At 34.7% G+C, this 14,132-nt stretch overlaps 2 protein-coding genes across 2 annotated transcripts in view; both read left to right on the forward strand.

Moving 5' to 3' along the window:
* LOC107286051 (vomeronasal type-2 receptor 26-like) overlaps positions 1–7,796 on the forward strand; it is a 9,974-nt gene extending 2,178 nt beyond the window's left edge. Inside the window, exons 2-5 of the mRNA XM_015814346.2 lie at positions 2,177–3,040; positions 3,369–3,590; positions 6,243–6,369; positions 6,895–7,796. Coding sequence (XP_015669832.2) covers positions 2,177–3,040; positions 3,369–3,590; positions 6,243–6,369; positions 6,895–7,796 — 2,115 coding nt within the window. The remainder of the gene's footprint in view (positions 1–2,176; positions 3,041–3,368; positions 3,591–6,242; positions 6,370–6,894) is intronic.
* Positions 7,797–10,909: 3,113 nt separating this feature from the next.
* LOC107286052 (vomeronasal type-2 receptor 26-like) overlaps positions 10,910–14,132 on the forward strand; it is a 15,058-nt gene continuing 11,835 nt past the window's right edge. The window contains exons 1-2 of the mRNA XM_029283818.1: positions 10,910–11,085; positions 12,245–12,536. Of these exons, the coding sequence (XP_029139651.1) occupies positions 10,910–11,085; positions 12,245–12,536 (468 nt within the window). The remainder of the gene's footprint in view (positions 11,086–12,244; positions 12,537–14,132) is intronic.

Raw genomic sequence — 14,132 nt, forward strand, 5'->3', positions numbered from 1 at the left:
CTTCTTCCACTAATATCCCTTATTTAAAATAAAATATTAATCTATCCTATACGTATCTAATCCATCCATCAATCAATCTCTTTAAACTGACAAAATAAAGTCCAACTTTAAATCATTTCAATCTATTTGACAGAATTCAAATTTCATCCAGTTAATTTTCATAACTATTCACATCCATGTTATCAAACAAACAGATCATCTTATTAGATTAACTCAACATTACATAATAATTTTCTTACAAATAAACCTATCATTCTAAAAAAAATAAAAAACCCCACATTCTTAATCTTTAAGCTGAAAAGATAATATCAAACCTTAAATCATTTCAATCCCTTAGACATCAAACAAACAAATCATCGTACTAAAAATAATAGTTTTCATATCGATAAACCCATCAATTCAAAAAGTACATTCTTAGTCAATTTAATATATATCTTCCATTAATCGCTCATTTCTCCTACATCTTGCTCATAATCTTAGTCCTTAAATCAGTCCATAATTCTAAATTGCCTTTAATTCATTACATAAAATTTTAAATTTCACTTCTTTTCAGTTGTATTCTGGGCTTCTTCTTCTGCCAGGTAGGTTTCCATAACAGAGCTTCCCTTCCAACTGATAAGTCTCTCTTTGTTGCTTGCAGTGTCATTTGAATCCATGTAAACCATCTTGGCCTTTGCATTGGCCCTCTGTTTCTCTTAACCATAAAATTTCATTGCTTTGACATTTCAAATCTCAGTTTTTGCTTTTCCTGGTCCTCAAAACCATAGGTGAACTGCTTATCAGGCAAAGTCAATTTCTCTTTATTCTCTTCTTGTGTAGTCTGTTTTATAGAATAATCAGAAGTAGTTTGAGAGTCAATTTTGAAGTTTAAAGGAAAGATTCTGGCTCTTAATTCTGTAGTAAACTCTTTCATTGTAGCACATATCTCTTCTTTAGCTTCATAAATCTTTTCCAGAATAAGTTTACAATTTAAGTGTGAATGCAGCTCCATTTTAAAAATTATTCAGCTGGATCAGGTTATCTTTCTCTAAAAAAAAACAAACAGTTTGATGGCCAAACATCTCATCTCCAAATAGTCAAGAATTATAATATTAGCTTTTGGCCAGTAGATGTCCTCAGTAAGCTAAAAAATCTTTTTCAAGAGTCATTTCCCCCCCCCTTTTTTTTTCTATTTTTTAAGGAAAAAGTGGAGGAAGAAATGCTCTTCCAATATAAGATAGTAGTAGCGCTCAGCAAGAAAAAAAAACAGCATAAGCTGATAATACAGCTCTTAAGAAAAAAAAAAATTTGGTACCCCAAAACATGTATAAAAAAATGTAGTCTTTAAAATTTTGTTTTAATCTTTGTTCAACACCTTCCTTTCCAAACAAGTAGAAGCTGCCTTTCCAAGCCAGGGAAATAATTCCGACAAGGCTCTTACAAGCAAAAAAGAAAGAAAACAAAGTAGAAGGAAAAATAATTCAGGACGGAGAGAGGGAGGAAAGGTCTCACCCGGATTCACCACAGTGGTTCTTTATGCTTAGATGATTTTCTGACTTCAGCTGGCACAGCGAAGTGATTGGCCATTTAACTGACCAATCTTCTTCTCCATCGGCCCTACGGAGTTAGCTTGGACTGTAGGGGGAGCTGCCGCTCCACCGCAGCCGAGCAAAAGCCTCCTCGACAGTGGTCGCCCCTCCAGGGCGATTTAAGACCCGCATAAGGGTCTACCGGTAGAGAGAAAAGCAGCCAACGAAGAGCGACAGCTCTTCGTATGGCTGAAGCTGCCTGATCCGGAAGCGGAAGTCAATATTTCATATTCTTAACGACATGTTTCTTAAATAATGTTTCTTAAAATCTACATTCATGTTCACTTTGTCATATCATAAGAAATCATGCCACCCAAAACTCAGACTGAACATTGAGATCTAAAATTTGATTATTTCTTAACAATATCCATTACTTCATCCATATAAAACAACATACAGCAAAGTACAATTTGTGATTAGATACCTATAATCTACTTTTTTTTGGTATCCTGTAAAATCTTATATTTGCCTCTTGGTTTTTCCCCCCTCTTTTGATAAAACGTTTTGCCATTGTTTGATAGGTACATCATTTTTCATTATTGGCATAGTCTGGAGTAAAAATACTGGAGTTATTCTTTGATAAATTTCTACTTTATGGATCTCTTTAGCTCACCTATAGTCCCACTCCAATGATGAAAGATAAATCTCCTGGTCTTCCCTTCTATCAGATGGTTCCTAAAGAAGAGCTTCAATATAAGGGGATTCTGTCTCTGCTTCTGCACTTTGGATGGACATGGATTGGAGTGATTGTTATGGATAATGAGAATGGAGAAAGATTTGTGGAAATTGTGTTTCCCATGTTTACTCAGAAGGGCGTCTGTCTTGCATTCATAAAAAAAATTCCTGTTGTAACGTTTATTAGTGATTTGTTTGAGATGCTGCATAAAGGGGAGAAGATTTATGATACTGTGATCAGGAGTAAGGTTACAGTAATACTTGTCTATGGTGAATCTCATTCCCTGGGATTGTTTAGGTTTGCATCTTATTTATCAGATGAAGAAGTAGACAGTAAACCTAGGAAACCCCTAGGAAAGCTATGGATTGTCACAGCCCAAATGGAGATTGCTTCCTTTGGATTTCAAAAGTATTGGGATTTAGGAATTTTCCATGGAGCTTTAGGCTTTGCATTTCATTCCAATGATGTGTCTGGATTTCAGCAGTTTATTGAGAGTCGAAGCCCTTCCACCACAAAAGGAGATGGTTTTTTCAAAGGCTTTTGGGAGCAGGTTTTCAACTGCCGATTTCTAGGTATGTTTATCAATAAAGAAGAGGAGAATATTTGCACTGGGCAGGAGAAACTGGAGACAATCCCTGCCCTCTTTTTTGAACTGTCCATGTCTGGCTACAGCTACAGTATCTACAATGCTGTCTATATGGTTGCCCATGCTTTACATGCCATGTTTGCATCTGGGCTCAAATATAGAGCAATGATGGATGGTGGATTACAGATTCATAACCAGACATTTTGGCAGGTAATGTAACATATAAGCCCTTGAGTTAACTGAAAAACCTGACAGTGACTTGCTTTTATTTTCTATCTCATGAAATTATTTCAATTTAATGCAGTCTTGCAATTCCCACTACTGGTCTCTGTGCTTCCTTTTTGTTCTTAATATAAAGAACTAGTAGTAGCAGCTCTATTAGCAAGTATTGGGAAACTATGAAATTAATTTAAATAATAAATATATTTTGAATGATTAATTAAATACATGTACTTTAAAGAGCCCAGAAACCTTTGATTTACTGAAGCCTTTTCATATGCAGCATTTATAATATATTTCGCTTTTCATTGCATTGTAGCTTCCTAATTTTTTGAGACATTCCACATTTAATGACAGTATTGGAGAAAAGATGACATTTGATGAAGATGGGAATTTAGTAGCTGGATTTGATGTAATCAACTTTATTTTTTCTGAAAACCAGACAATAAAGAAAATAGGAAAGATAGATCCACATTCTTCTCCAGACAAAATGTTAATCATCAAGAAGGATGCCATAACATGGAATAGCTGGTTTAACCAGGTGGGTCCCAGGAACTGACTACTTGGGAAATCTTTGTTCCATGTGTGATCACTGAATCTTAGCCATTATTTTAAATCCTGTTGAATTATAAAAGAGATGCAAGCTATCTTGCTCTGGATCTTTGGTCTTATTCATTAATAAAATTTATCGTAACTGATCTCTAGTAGATGTGTTAAGTTTATTATTAAGTAGAGTGCTATAATTAAAAGTCACAGTAAGCTAAAAATCACATTTACCTAAACAATAAGCTGAAATGTACAAATATGGACAAAATAGGCATTATTTCAAAGCCAACAATATATAATTTTCTTGCGGAATATAGGTCTATATACAGGATTAACAATTAATAATATTAGGGGTGAACAATATCAGGAATATGAATGTATTCTCCAAACCATTAGAAAAAAAACAAGAGTAGTTTGGTTCCTCTTGATTTATCCCATTAAACAAGCAGGGAAAGAAAGAATTTATTTTATTCATTGGTTTCAAAATGTAAAAAAACCCCAGAACCAATAATAAATAGATAAAGAAATATTAAAGAAATAGAAATGGGAGGATTTTTTTGCACAATGATTTTCATTTTTAGTTTAAAAAAGTTAAAATACAAAGCTAAAAAAAGAAAGAAAAAAGAACATTCACAGGGAGAAACAAAAAAAACCAAAAGAAACAAAATATTTAAAAAGTGCATTAAAAAAACTACAAACACACCTACACATATTATCCCTCCTAGTTGAGTACTGATAAATATATTACAACAATATTAGTTTCCCACTCTTGCAAAACAGGCTCCAAAAGTTTTCAAACTTCTAATTCTGTTTACAAATTATTAATCTGTCATCTATCTACTATATTAATGACCAAATAGTTAACAGATAGAACAACAAAAAGGCAAAAGTAAAATATCAAAGCCCTCTGTTATCAAACTATTCAATTAGCATTCAACTGGTAGGAAGTTTACCATGGCTTCTTATCGGTCTGATTTGCCTTGGATCAAATATCTTATCAATTATTGTCTAGTTAAATATAGTAGATCCAGTTTCCAAAGTCAATCTATCTTCCCCCAAAAGTCCAACTTAAGTTGTTTTCGAGTTGAGTATGATAAATTCATTCTCCAATTCCTTCATTTGACCAGTCAGTTTTCTGCTGTTATAAGAAAATGCAAACCTGAGCTTCAGAAGGCACATAAAACATCTATCTTTTTCAATCTCCTTCACTGAATCTACCATTTTCAAATCCAATTCCTTTTGTGAATCTAATCTAACTCCAAGTACTTGCACTTGAATGTTTTTTGCAAGCATTATTATTTTATCAAACTGTTCAAAAGTTTTCAACTTGGATTTACCAACCACAGTTTGTTGCTTGTAATCTGATACATTGTTGCTCTGGTGTAACTTGGCAATGGAGAAATAACCCTTCTCAGACTGGGAGGATATTTCTCAAAATAAAGAGGCAGCAAGAACATTTTTAGATGTTTCAGTCCAGGATAAAAATGATTTTTGAAAACATAATCTCCAAAGTGTAGTGAAAGTCCAGTATAGATGTATATCAAGTCCAAACCCTTCCATTACTACAGGACATGCTTTTATTTACAGGAAATAAATGATGTTCAAAAAAAGCCAAAAAGATCAAAAGAAAAAGAAAAAGAAAGAAAGAAAATCAGCAGTCAACCAGCCAGTCAACATTTAGTGATAAAAAGCAAAGCAAAACAGAAGCTTTGAAAAATGTAGTTAATACCCATGCATGCTTAGAAAACGTTCTGCCAAAAGGAAAAAGATGAATGACCAGGTTTTCTGACACTAGGAATTGTAATCTTCAAGATTCCTCATCCTGGGTGGGTCCACAGATATCCAAAAATGATCTTAGATCATTCCTAAGTGCTCTCATTCAAAACCAGGGAGCAGGGCTGCTAAAGAACCATCTCTGGCAGCAAAAAATGGGCAGTTTGTCAGCAGGAGAGAAAAACCTCCCTCCTGTTCAGCAGCCAGCATGAAGAAGAGTCCCAGAACTGGGAGGATTCTTGAATGTTGCCAGTTCTGCAACCTGTATTTTATTCATCTTCCTCTGCCCATTTGTTAATGTGCTTCTTAAAATGTCATTATTCAACCAATCACAGGATATAATCAAATCAGAATAAAATGGGAGGATTGTTTTCTGTTATCTGAATGTTGAGTATCTCTTGATGTAGGCAAGAGAAAATTAGTATTTCTGTTTTCTTTATGCAGACACAATTGTCCTGCTGACTCTGGGTCCACTTGTGAATACTATAGTAGCTTTACTATAACATGCCCTTAAAAAGAAATCTTTTCTTAAACATACTCACATATATTATTGAAGTTGGGATATCTATTTTTTGCTTTTTAACTGTAATGTTTCCTGAAAATTTAAATTGAGCAATGAATATATGATACAGTTTGTTCAGGACTTGTATTATGTAACCTTATAAAAATATTTGGAAATCTAATCCATGGAATTTAAATGGCAGTTCAATATTTAAATAAGAAAATGACATTATTATTGGAAATATGTCCTGAAGACATGGATGTATTGCAGACATATTACACAGAAGGAAAAGCCCCAGGAAAAGCAATGCTTCTAAGGACATCAATTTTAAGACCATAATTTATGTTGTTGTTTTGTTTCTTTACAAGCTAGACACAGCCCGTTTCTCTCTGTACGCCAAGCTGTTCTCCAGGTTCTAGTAAACAAGTCATAGAGGGTAAGCCATTCTGCTGCTACTCTTGTAACCTATGTCCAGAAGGAAAAATTACAGAAATAGAGGGTAAGGATAGAATATCATTGTCATACTGTTGCTTCTAGAAAGATATATTACTTAAATATTATTTAGACATGAGTGTATGTATGTATGCATGTAGACATACATAGATACATGTACTATATATATTCTGTTTGTCAATTTGTAAAGCCTCCTTCTCCTCCTTCTCCTTTTATAAACTTTATTTGTTTAGGCATAAAGGCTAGACTGGAAAAAAAAATCTTGAGCCCTGTTATATTGCATAGGTAAAATATATAAGAGACATGATTCTATTCCCTAAAGTAATTTATATAAGAAATGACCAATATTTTTATATGGTACTTTCAAATAGGAGTATAATGATGATGTTATTGTAATTGTTCATATAAGAGATGCATATCTGATTTCATAGACCTGGTCACAACTAAGACATTTATTTCCTACTTGGAGTAGAGTATAATGTAATATTTAAGCCTATACAGTATAATGTTATCAAGGTTATAAAGATTTACAAATCCATATCAGTTTGATGATACATCCTTTTCATTTCAGATATGAATGACTGTTATGATTGCACAGATGAAAATTATCCCAACAAAAAGCAGGATTCATGTATTCCCAAAGATATAAGTTTTTTGTCATATAAAGAACCTTTGGGGATCACTTTAGCCTGTTTTTCTTTTTTCTGTTCCACAATCACAGTTCTGGTACTAATGACATTTTTAATGCATCACAACTCTCCCATTGTCAAAGCCAGCAACCGGGATCTCACTTATATTCTCCTCATCACCCTCCTGCTCTGCTTCCTTTGTATATTACTATTCATCAGTCAGCCCAATAAGGTGGTATGTGTTCTCCGTCAAACCAGTTTCAGCATCATCTTCTCTATGGCTATTTCCTGTGTGCTGGCCAAAACTCTGACTGTGGTCCTGGCTTTCATGGCAACTAAGCCAGGAAGCAGGATGAGCCAATGGGTGGGTAAAAGATTAGGCTATGCTTTTGTTTTATTTGGCTTCTTAATTCAGACTGGGATTTGCAGTCTATGGTTGTCCATCTCTCCTCCTGTCCCAGATGCTGACCTGCACTCAGAACCTGGAAAAATTGTCCTACAGTGTAAGGAAGGGTCATTAATTTTGTTTTACTTTGCAAGGTGTTATATGGGCTTCTTGGCAATGACCAGTTTCATAGTTGCTTTCTTTGCCAGGAAATTACCAGATACTTTTAATGAAGCTAAGTTCATCACTTTCAGTATGTTGGTCTTCTGCAGTGTTTGGCTCTCCTTTGTTCCAACCTACCTGAGCACCAAGGGGAAATACATGGTGGCTGTGGAGATCTTCTCAATGTTAGCATCAAGTGCTGGGCTGCTGATCTGTATCTTTCTCCCCAAATGCTACATTATTTTTCTGAGACCAGCCCTGAACAAAAAGGAACTAAGAATAAAAAGAAATTGCTGAATGTATTAAAGCATTTTGCTTTGATCTGTGCTATTATACATATAGCAGAATTACCATAGAACAGGGGTGTCAAACTGCTGGGGCACGTCATCCGGAAGCCACGCCCACCCCGTTGCCAGCAATGGTAAAACTATCCCAATACGTCTCATGATGTCACATGATGTCATGAGTTTGACATGTCTGCCATAGAACATTGGACTATAATTTAAATGGAAAAAGTAGTCAGAAAGCTATTTTTTCCATTGTTTACACTTTTATTTTTCCAAAGCTCAAGTGTATGAACATGCCAATTACTGTAACTTCTTATTTAGTTAATAACTTTGACAGATGGTGTTTATTTTCTTTATAACAACACTGAACAAATAGTGGTTAATGCAGGACAAAGTGTCCCACAAAGTCATTACAGACTGCAGGCAGATACATGGATGCCACGGTCAGACACTATATGTAGAACAGTAAATTCCAACTTCCCGTCAGCTTCTCCATTGATTTTGCTTGTGGGAAACCAGCCGGGAACATTGAACTTTCTGATCATATAACTGCAGTTCACTGCAGTTTTATAATTGTAAGCTGGGCAATGAATTAGGACTATGGAGATTCTACATTGACAGGAAGTCCAAAAACCAGTGATAAGTCACCCTGGTTTAGAGCCATCATAACTTTGAACAATCACTGAATGACTGGACATAACCCAAAGACTACCTGTTATGAAAAAGAAGAAAATAAATGTTATTTAGACCAGGATCATATTTATTGCTTGGTTCGTTACAAGGGGTGTGAAAATTGAAGCAATTGGGGATGTTTATTTCTGTATAAGATTTATATGGCTTCCCATTTGAAGCAACTCAGAAGAGCTCACAGTAATCATAAAGGAATAAATAATCATAAAAACAATAAAACAAAAGAACCTGTTTTTTACATATATAATTCCAGCCTCTTAGTAAAACACCAGGTGTTAACAACCTTCAAAAGGGCTAGAAGGATGAAGGCCTGCCAAATTGTCAGAGGGAATGTGTTCCATAAAGTATAGGTAGCTACAGGAAAAGCATGTTTCCAAGATTACACTAAAGCGTGCCTGGCTGAGGAATTCTGGGAGTTGAAGTCCACAAGTCATAAAAGGCCAAGTTTGAAGACCCTTGCACTAGATGGTGATATTTCAGGTAAAGAACCCGAGGAGGCCTGCCCCATCTGATCTAGTGGATATTCTGAGGCAGAGATTGTCCCTCAAATAACCAGGTCTTATGTCATGTAGGAATTTACAGATAATGAGCACCTTGAATTTTACCTGGAATAAAACTGAGAACTAGTACAGTTTGCACAATAAATATATAACATGGGTAAACCTATGGACATCCATTACTATGTGCTCTGCTATATTCTGGACTAGTTCCAATTCTGAGTGGTCTTCAAGGGAAACTTGATTTAAAGCACAGTATAACAATCTAGATGGAAAGTTACTAAGGCCACGAGGAAGGCACACTGGTCCAGGAAACAGCATAATTGTCACATAAGATGGATTTGTGCAAACCCTCTCCCCCCAGTCATGGTTGCCACTTATTCTTCAAATAGGAGCTAGGAATCCAGGAGGACCCCCCAAATTGTGCATCAGCTTAGTCCAGGGGAATGCAAATTAGTCCAGAGTGAAAGATGACAAATCCACAGATCCTGCAGGGACAAAAATCCAGAGCCATTCTTCTTTCCAGGTTTATCCTCATCCAAACTTTTAGAATCTCCAGGCACACAGGCAACACCACATGTCTGCCCTGAATAGAGATGTGTAACTGGGTATCATTAGCATACTGATAAAATTGTACCCTGTGATATTAAATGACCTCACCCAGTAGTTTCATGTAGATTTTAAGAAGATAGTGGAGAGATCCAATCTCTGAGGGATTGCATACTGCAGGGACCTAGGGCTTGGCCTCTTGTTTCCCACAAACATCAAATTGAACTGATCATGCAAATTGAACTGATCATGCAAAACATGCCTCCCAATCCCAATCCTTGGAGTCGGTCCAGAGGAATTCCATGGGTGATGTATCAGAAGCCACTGAACGATCCAGAAGAGCCAGGAGAGTTACACTACCATAAACCTGGGTCCTCCAAAGATCATCCCCAAGTACAACTGATGCCATCTTAGCGCTAGATACTCCAACTTAAATCCAGACTAAAAGGGGCCATTTGGGTAGGAAGCATGTAGAAAAATTGAGAGTATACTTAACAATATCTTCAAAGTGGGGAGGGCAAATGGGGACAGTACCACAAAATGTTGAGGCATACAGCCACAGCAAATAAAAAATAAAAAAAAAATACTGAAGTCCCTCCAGTTTTATTAAAATAGAATAAGAAGGAAAATCTGGAATCTCTTTCTCTTTTTAAATGATCCAGTTTCTGCAAAGAAACCTAGTGTTACTTACCACCATAATGAAAATTTTACAAAAAATATGTCTGAAAGTGTTTTCAAGAGCTAATTTATTCCAAGTGCTGATACTCATTCCTTTTGTTTCTGCCAAATATGTTGAAAAGCTGATTATATCTATGATGAAGTGCATGAATATCATATCTACTGCAATCTTAACTTTTGTTATCTCTCTTCCCAATTCTCAATTTCTAACAAATGACAAATGTGTTTTCTGTAGAAATTCCAAACAAAACTTAATAATTTCTTACTCAAGCGGATGCATGAGAAAATATTTTTTCAAAAAGGACAAATGTGTTTTCTGTATAAATTCTACAAAGAATTCCAGTTCCGAATAAATAACAATTCCCTATTCACTGAATTGGTGAAGGAGCATAATTAAATTAGCAGGTGTGAAACTGCTGCTATTCCCACAAATCAGTACAGTAACATACTCAGTTTATTATGGCATAAATATGATCTCAAGCAGTTGGGAATAGAGGTAAGGAGCAGGTGTGTGTCAATATGGTCATCCATATTTAACATTTAGAACTCTAAGTCTGTCAGAGAATTGTCCTTGTATACAAGTGACTTTTATAAAAATAACAACTGTGATAACCATGAATAGATAGAAAAGGAATCAACAGAAGGAACTGTTTTATTTGTCTTCAACATGTTAATAGCAATCATAGTCCTGTTAACACTACTTCAATACATGGCATACAAACCACTCACTGTGAAATGCAGTGTCAAATATCCAGGACAACCACTTCACAAATATCACCAGAATGGAGACTTCACCCTTGGAGGAATTGCATCTCATGGACTTTTCCTGTCATATGCTAAAGATTTCAGAAAAAACCCTCTACCATCCTTGCCAGAAGAGCTTATGTAAGCAATTTGTTTTTGCACATCATCCTAGTTTATGTTTTTCTAGTAGTGTTTTTTCATCCTCATACTATAGAAAAATATCAATGCAACTAAAAGAATTTTCAATAGGTAAGCAGCTGTGACTTGGATATTTAAACATAACTTTGACTGTAGAATTTGCTAAAGTGCAAAAGGAAAGTATTTAATTTTTCTAAATCTTATTTTAGAGAAATATTTGCTCACCACCATGGTTTTGTTTTTTTGAGTCAAAGAGACCTTTCCAGGTCCGATAGCTTAACTTTTAAGCTTTTGGAAAAAATATTTTCAAATAATACTTTAAAAAAAATCTTGAAATATGAATTTGATAAAATTAAATCAATCCTCTTACAAACTCTTGTATCACAGCAAGTTCTTTTATTCTTCTGACTTAGGTTTCAATGCATCTTTCTAGCCTATTCAAGTTATTTTCAGTTTAACTGTTCTGTGAGATACATATGTCAATTGTCTATATCAGTGATGGCGAACCTTTTAGAGACTGAGTGCCCAAACTGTAACCCAAAATCCACTTATGCATCATCGGGGGCCGGATGGGTGTGGCCCATTGCTGGGTGTGGCCCATTGGCTGAGTGTGGCCCATTGGGTGGGCATGGCTGCGGTGGTAACAGCAGACTGGGTGGGACTAAAAAGTTCAATCAATCAATTCCAACTTTGCAAGATTTTTTTCCCCGCGAGAAGTTGAAATTGACTGATTGATTGAAACTTTTTTTTTTTGCACACGGCGGCAGAGGCCTAAAGCGAAAAGATTTTATAAAACCCAGCTGAAGGCCTAGGACTGGGGCAACGGCGTGCATGCCCACAAAGAGGGCTCTGAGTGCTGTCTCTGGCACCCGTGCCATAGGTTCACAACCACTGGTCTATATATTTAACAGTTTTTCCCCAGTTAGATTTATTGTCCAGCTTCATAAGTCTTAACATTTGTTGAAAATATCTTTTCATGAGGCTGATTAAAAACAGTGATGATGTACAATCAAATTTAGAAAAAACATGTTATGTTACCATTCAATATGTTTAGTATTACACAGAAGAAAAAATAGTAAACAGTAATAAATATGACAGTAATGCATTAACTTTTGGACATGTGGAGCATTTCACTGACATACAGCCCAATTCTTCTTTGTAGAATACTTCCTATGAATTATCAGCATATCCTGGCCTTGGCCTTTGCAGTAAAGGAGATCAATAAAAATCCTCAGATATTACCAAATATAACATTGGGATTCCATATTTATGACAATTACTACAATGCAAAAATGACATTTCATTCCACAATGCTACTTACATATACACTAGAAAGATTTTTTCCAAATTATGACTGTAATATGCAGAAGAAACTCCTTGCAGTGATTGGTGGACTAGATTCTCTTACTTCTCTTGATATGGCAATAGTCCTGGAAATCTACAAGATTCCTCAGGTAGCACATATGAAAAAATGTGATGTTTCTTTTAGTTGTCCTCACTTAATGTATCTGAATCAGAATATATGTATTGTATGTACAGTATAGTAATATCCAATGTAAGAGTGTAGAACAATTGTTCAGTTTTTAACTTGGACTTTATATATGATACTTGATTTAACATTTATTTGTCTTAAATTTGGGGAAATCTTAATTAAGAATCATATCATTAATGTTCCAATTTTTAATAAAATATATAGTTGAATCAAACTGTTAAAATGAATTTTCCAACTTCTGAGTTTTCCACAGTACAGTATATTCATCAATTCATCAATCTACATCTTTAAAAATCTCAGAGAGCTGAAAAGAATTAGGAATGTATATTGTAGACACAGATTTTGCAGTAGTATAGAAAGAGGATGAAAATAGTGACTCAACTCCCCACACAAAAATACAGATAAAATGAAATAGATGTTGCAGAGAGTACATTTCTCCTAGCATCCACCGAAATATATGTTCTTAGGGAGAAACTGTTATCTTCTGGAACCATAGTAAAATTACCAAATCCTGATTATGTCACAGATTATGAACCTTTTCCTGCAAAGTTACAACTAAAATGTTGGGATTTGATTTGGTAAATAGAATGCATAAAAAACTATGCATGCAACTAAAATAATAATAATAGTATTATTAAAGATGAATCAAAGAGATCCAGAAATACAAAAATTAAAAGGCAGTGAACTGGTGTTTACAATTATGTTGTGCTATCTTAAGAAGGCAGAAAGTAAATTGAAACAGAGACATAGGAAAATTCTAGAGAAGAGCAAGAAAAGACAAAGAGCCATATCTAAATGAGTAATACAAAGAAATTGTGTAAAAATAAATGGGAAGGAAAAGAGATCTATTAAAAATGATGTACTTTTTCCCAAAAATTAATTTCAATATCAGTTTATAAACCTTAGCAATAATATGTTCACCATTACCACACAATAGAGTTTTCAATTATTTTTTGCAAAGTCCATAACTTTTTAAATCTAATTTAAAAATTTATTTCAATTGTAAATATGGAATCCAGTGATACATCCTTCTGATTCCAACTCTTTAGATTTGAGGATAGGTTCACCTTTTATTATTTGACCATAGTTCCACCAGTCTGGCCTTACCATTTTGATATTTATGCCTATTTTTTTCATCCTGTCTTAATATATATATTTATTTTTTAAACCAACAAAACAAAACAAAACATAACACACATACACACACAGTATATATTCCTCCCTTTTTTTTACAGCGATTTCGTAACAGTAATCTTCTATTATTTACATTTTTCCCCCTTATTCTTCTTTAGAATATTTGTCCTTGTTGCCCCATTATTTCTTATTTGCATTTTTCTTCCTTCATACATTATTATACATACATTTTCCACTTTTAACCTTTCCACATTTATTCTCTCTTATTTCTACTCTCCAACCAGTCATACCACTTGTTCCATATTAAATAGTATTCTGTGTCTTCCTTTTCTTTTATCTCTTTTGTTAATTTGTCCATCTCAGCACAGTCCAGGATTTTTCTTATCACTTCTTCCTCTGATGGTATATTCTCATTTTTCCAGAA

The sequence above is a fragment of the Protobothrops mucrosquamatus genome, unplaced genomic scaffold, assembly GCF_001527695.2.
Source record: "Protobothrops mucrosquamatus isolate PMUCROS unplaced genomic scaffold, P.Mucros_1.0 scaffold239, whole genome shotgun sequence".
NCBI lineage: Eukaryota > Metazoa > Chordata > Lepidosauria > Squamata > Viperidae > Protobothrops > Protobothrops mucrosquamatus.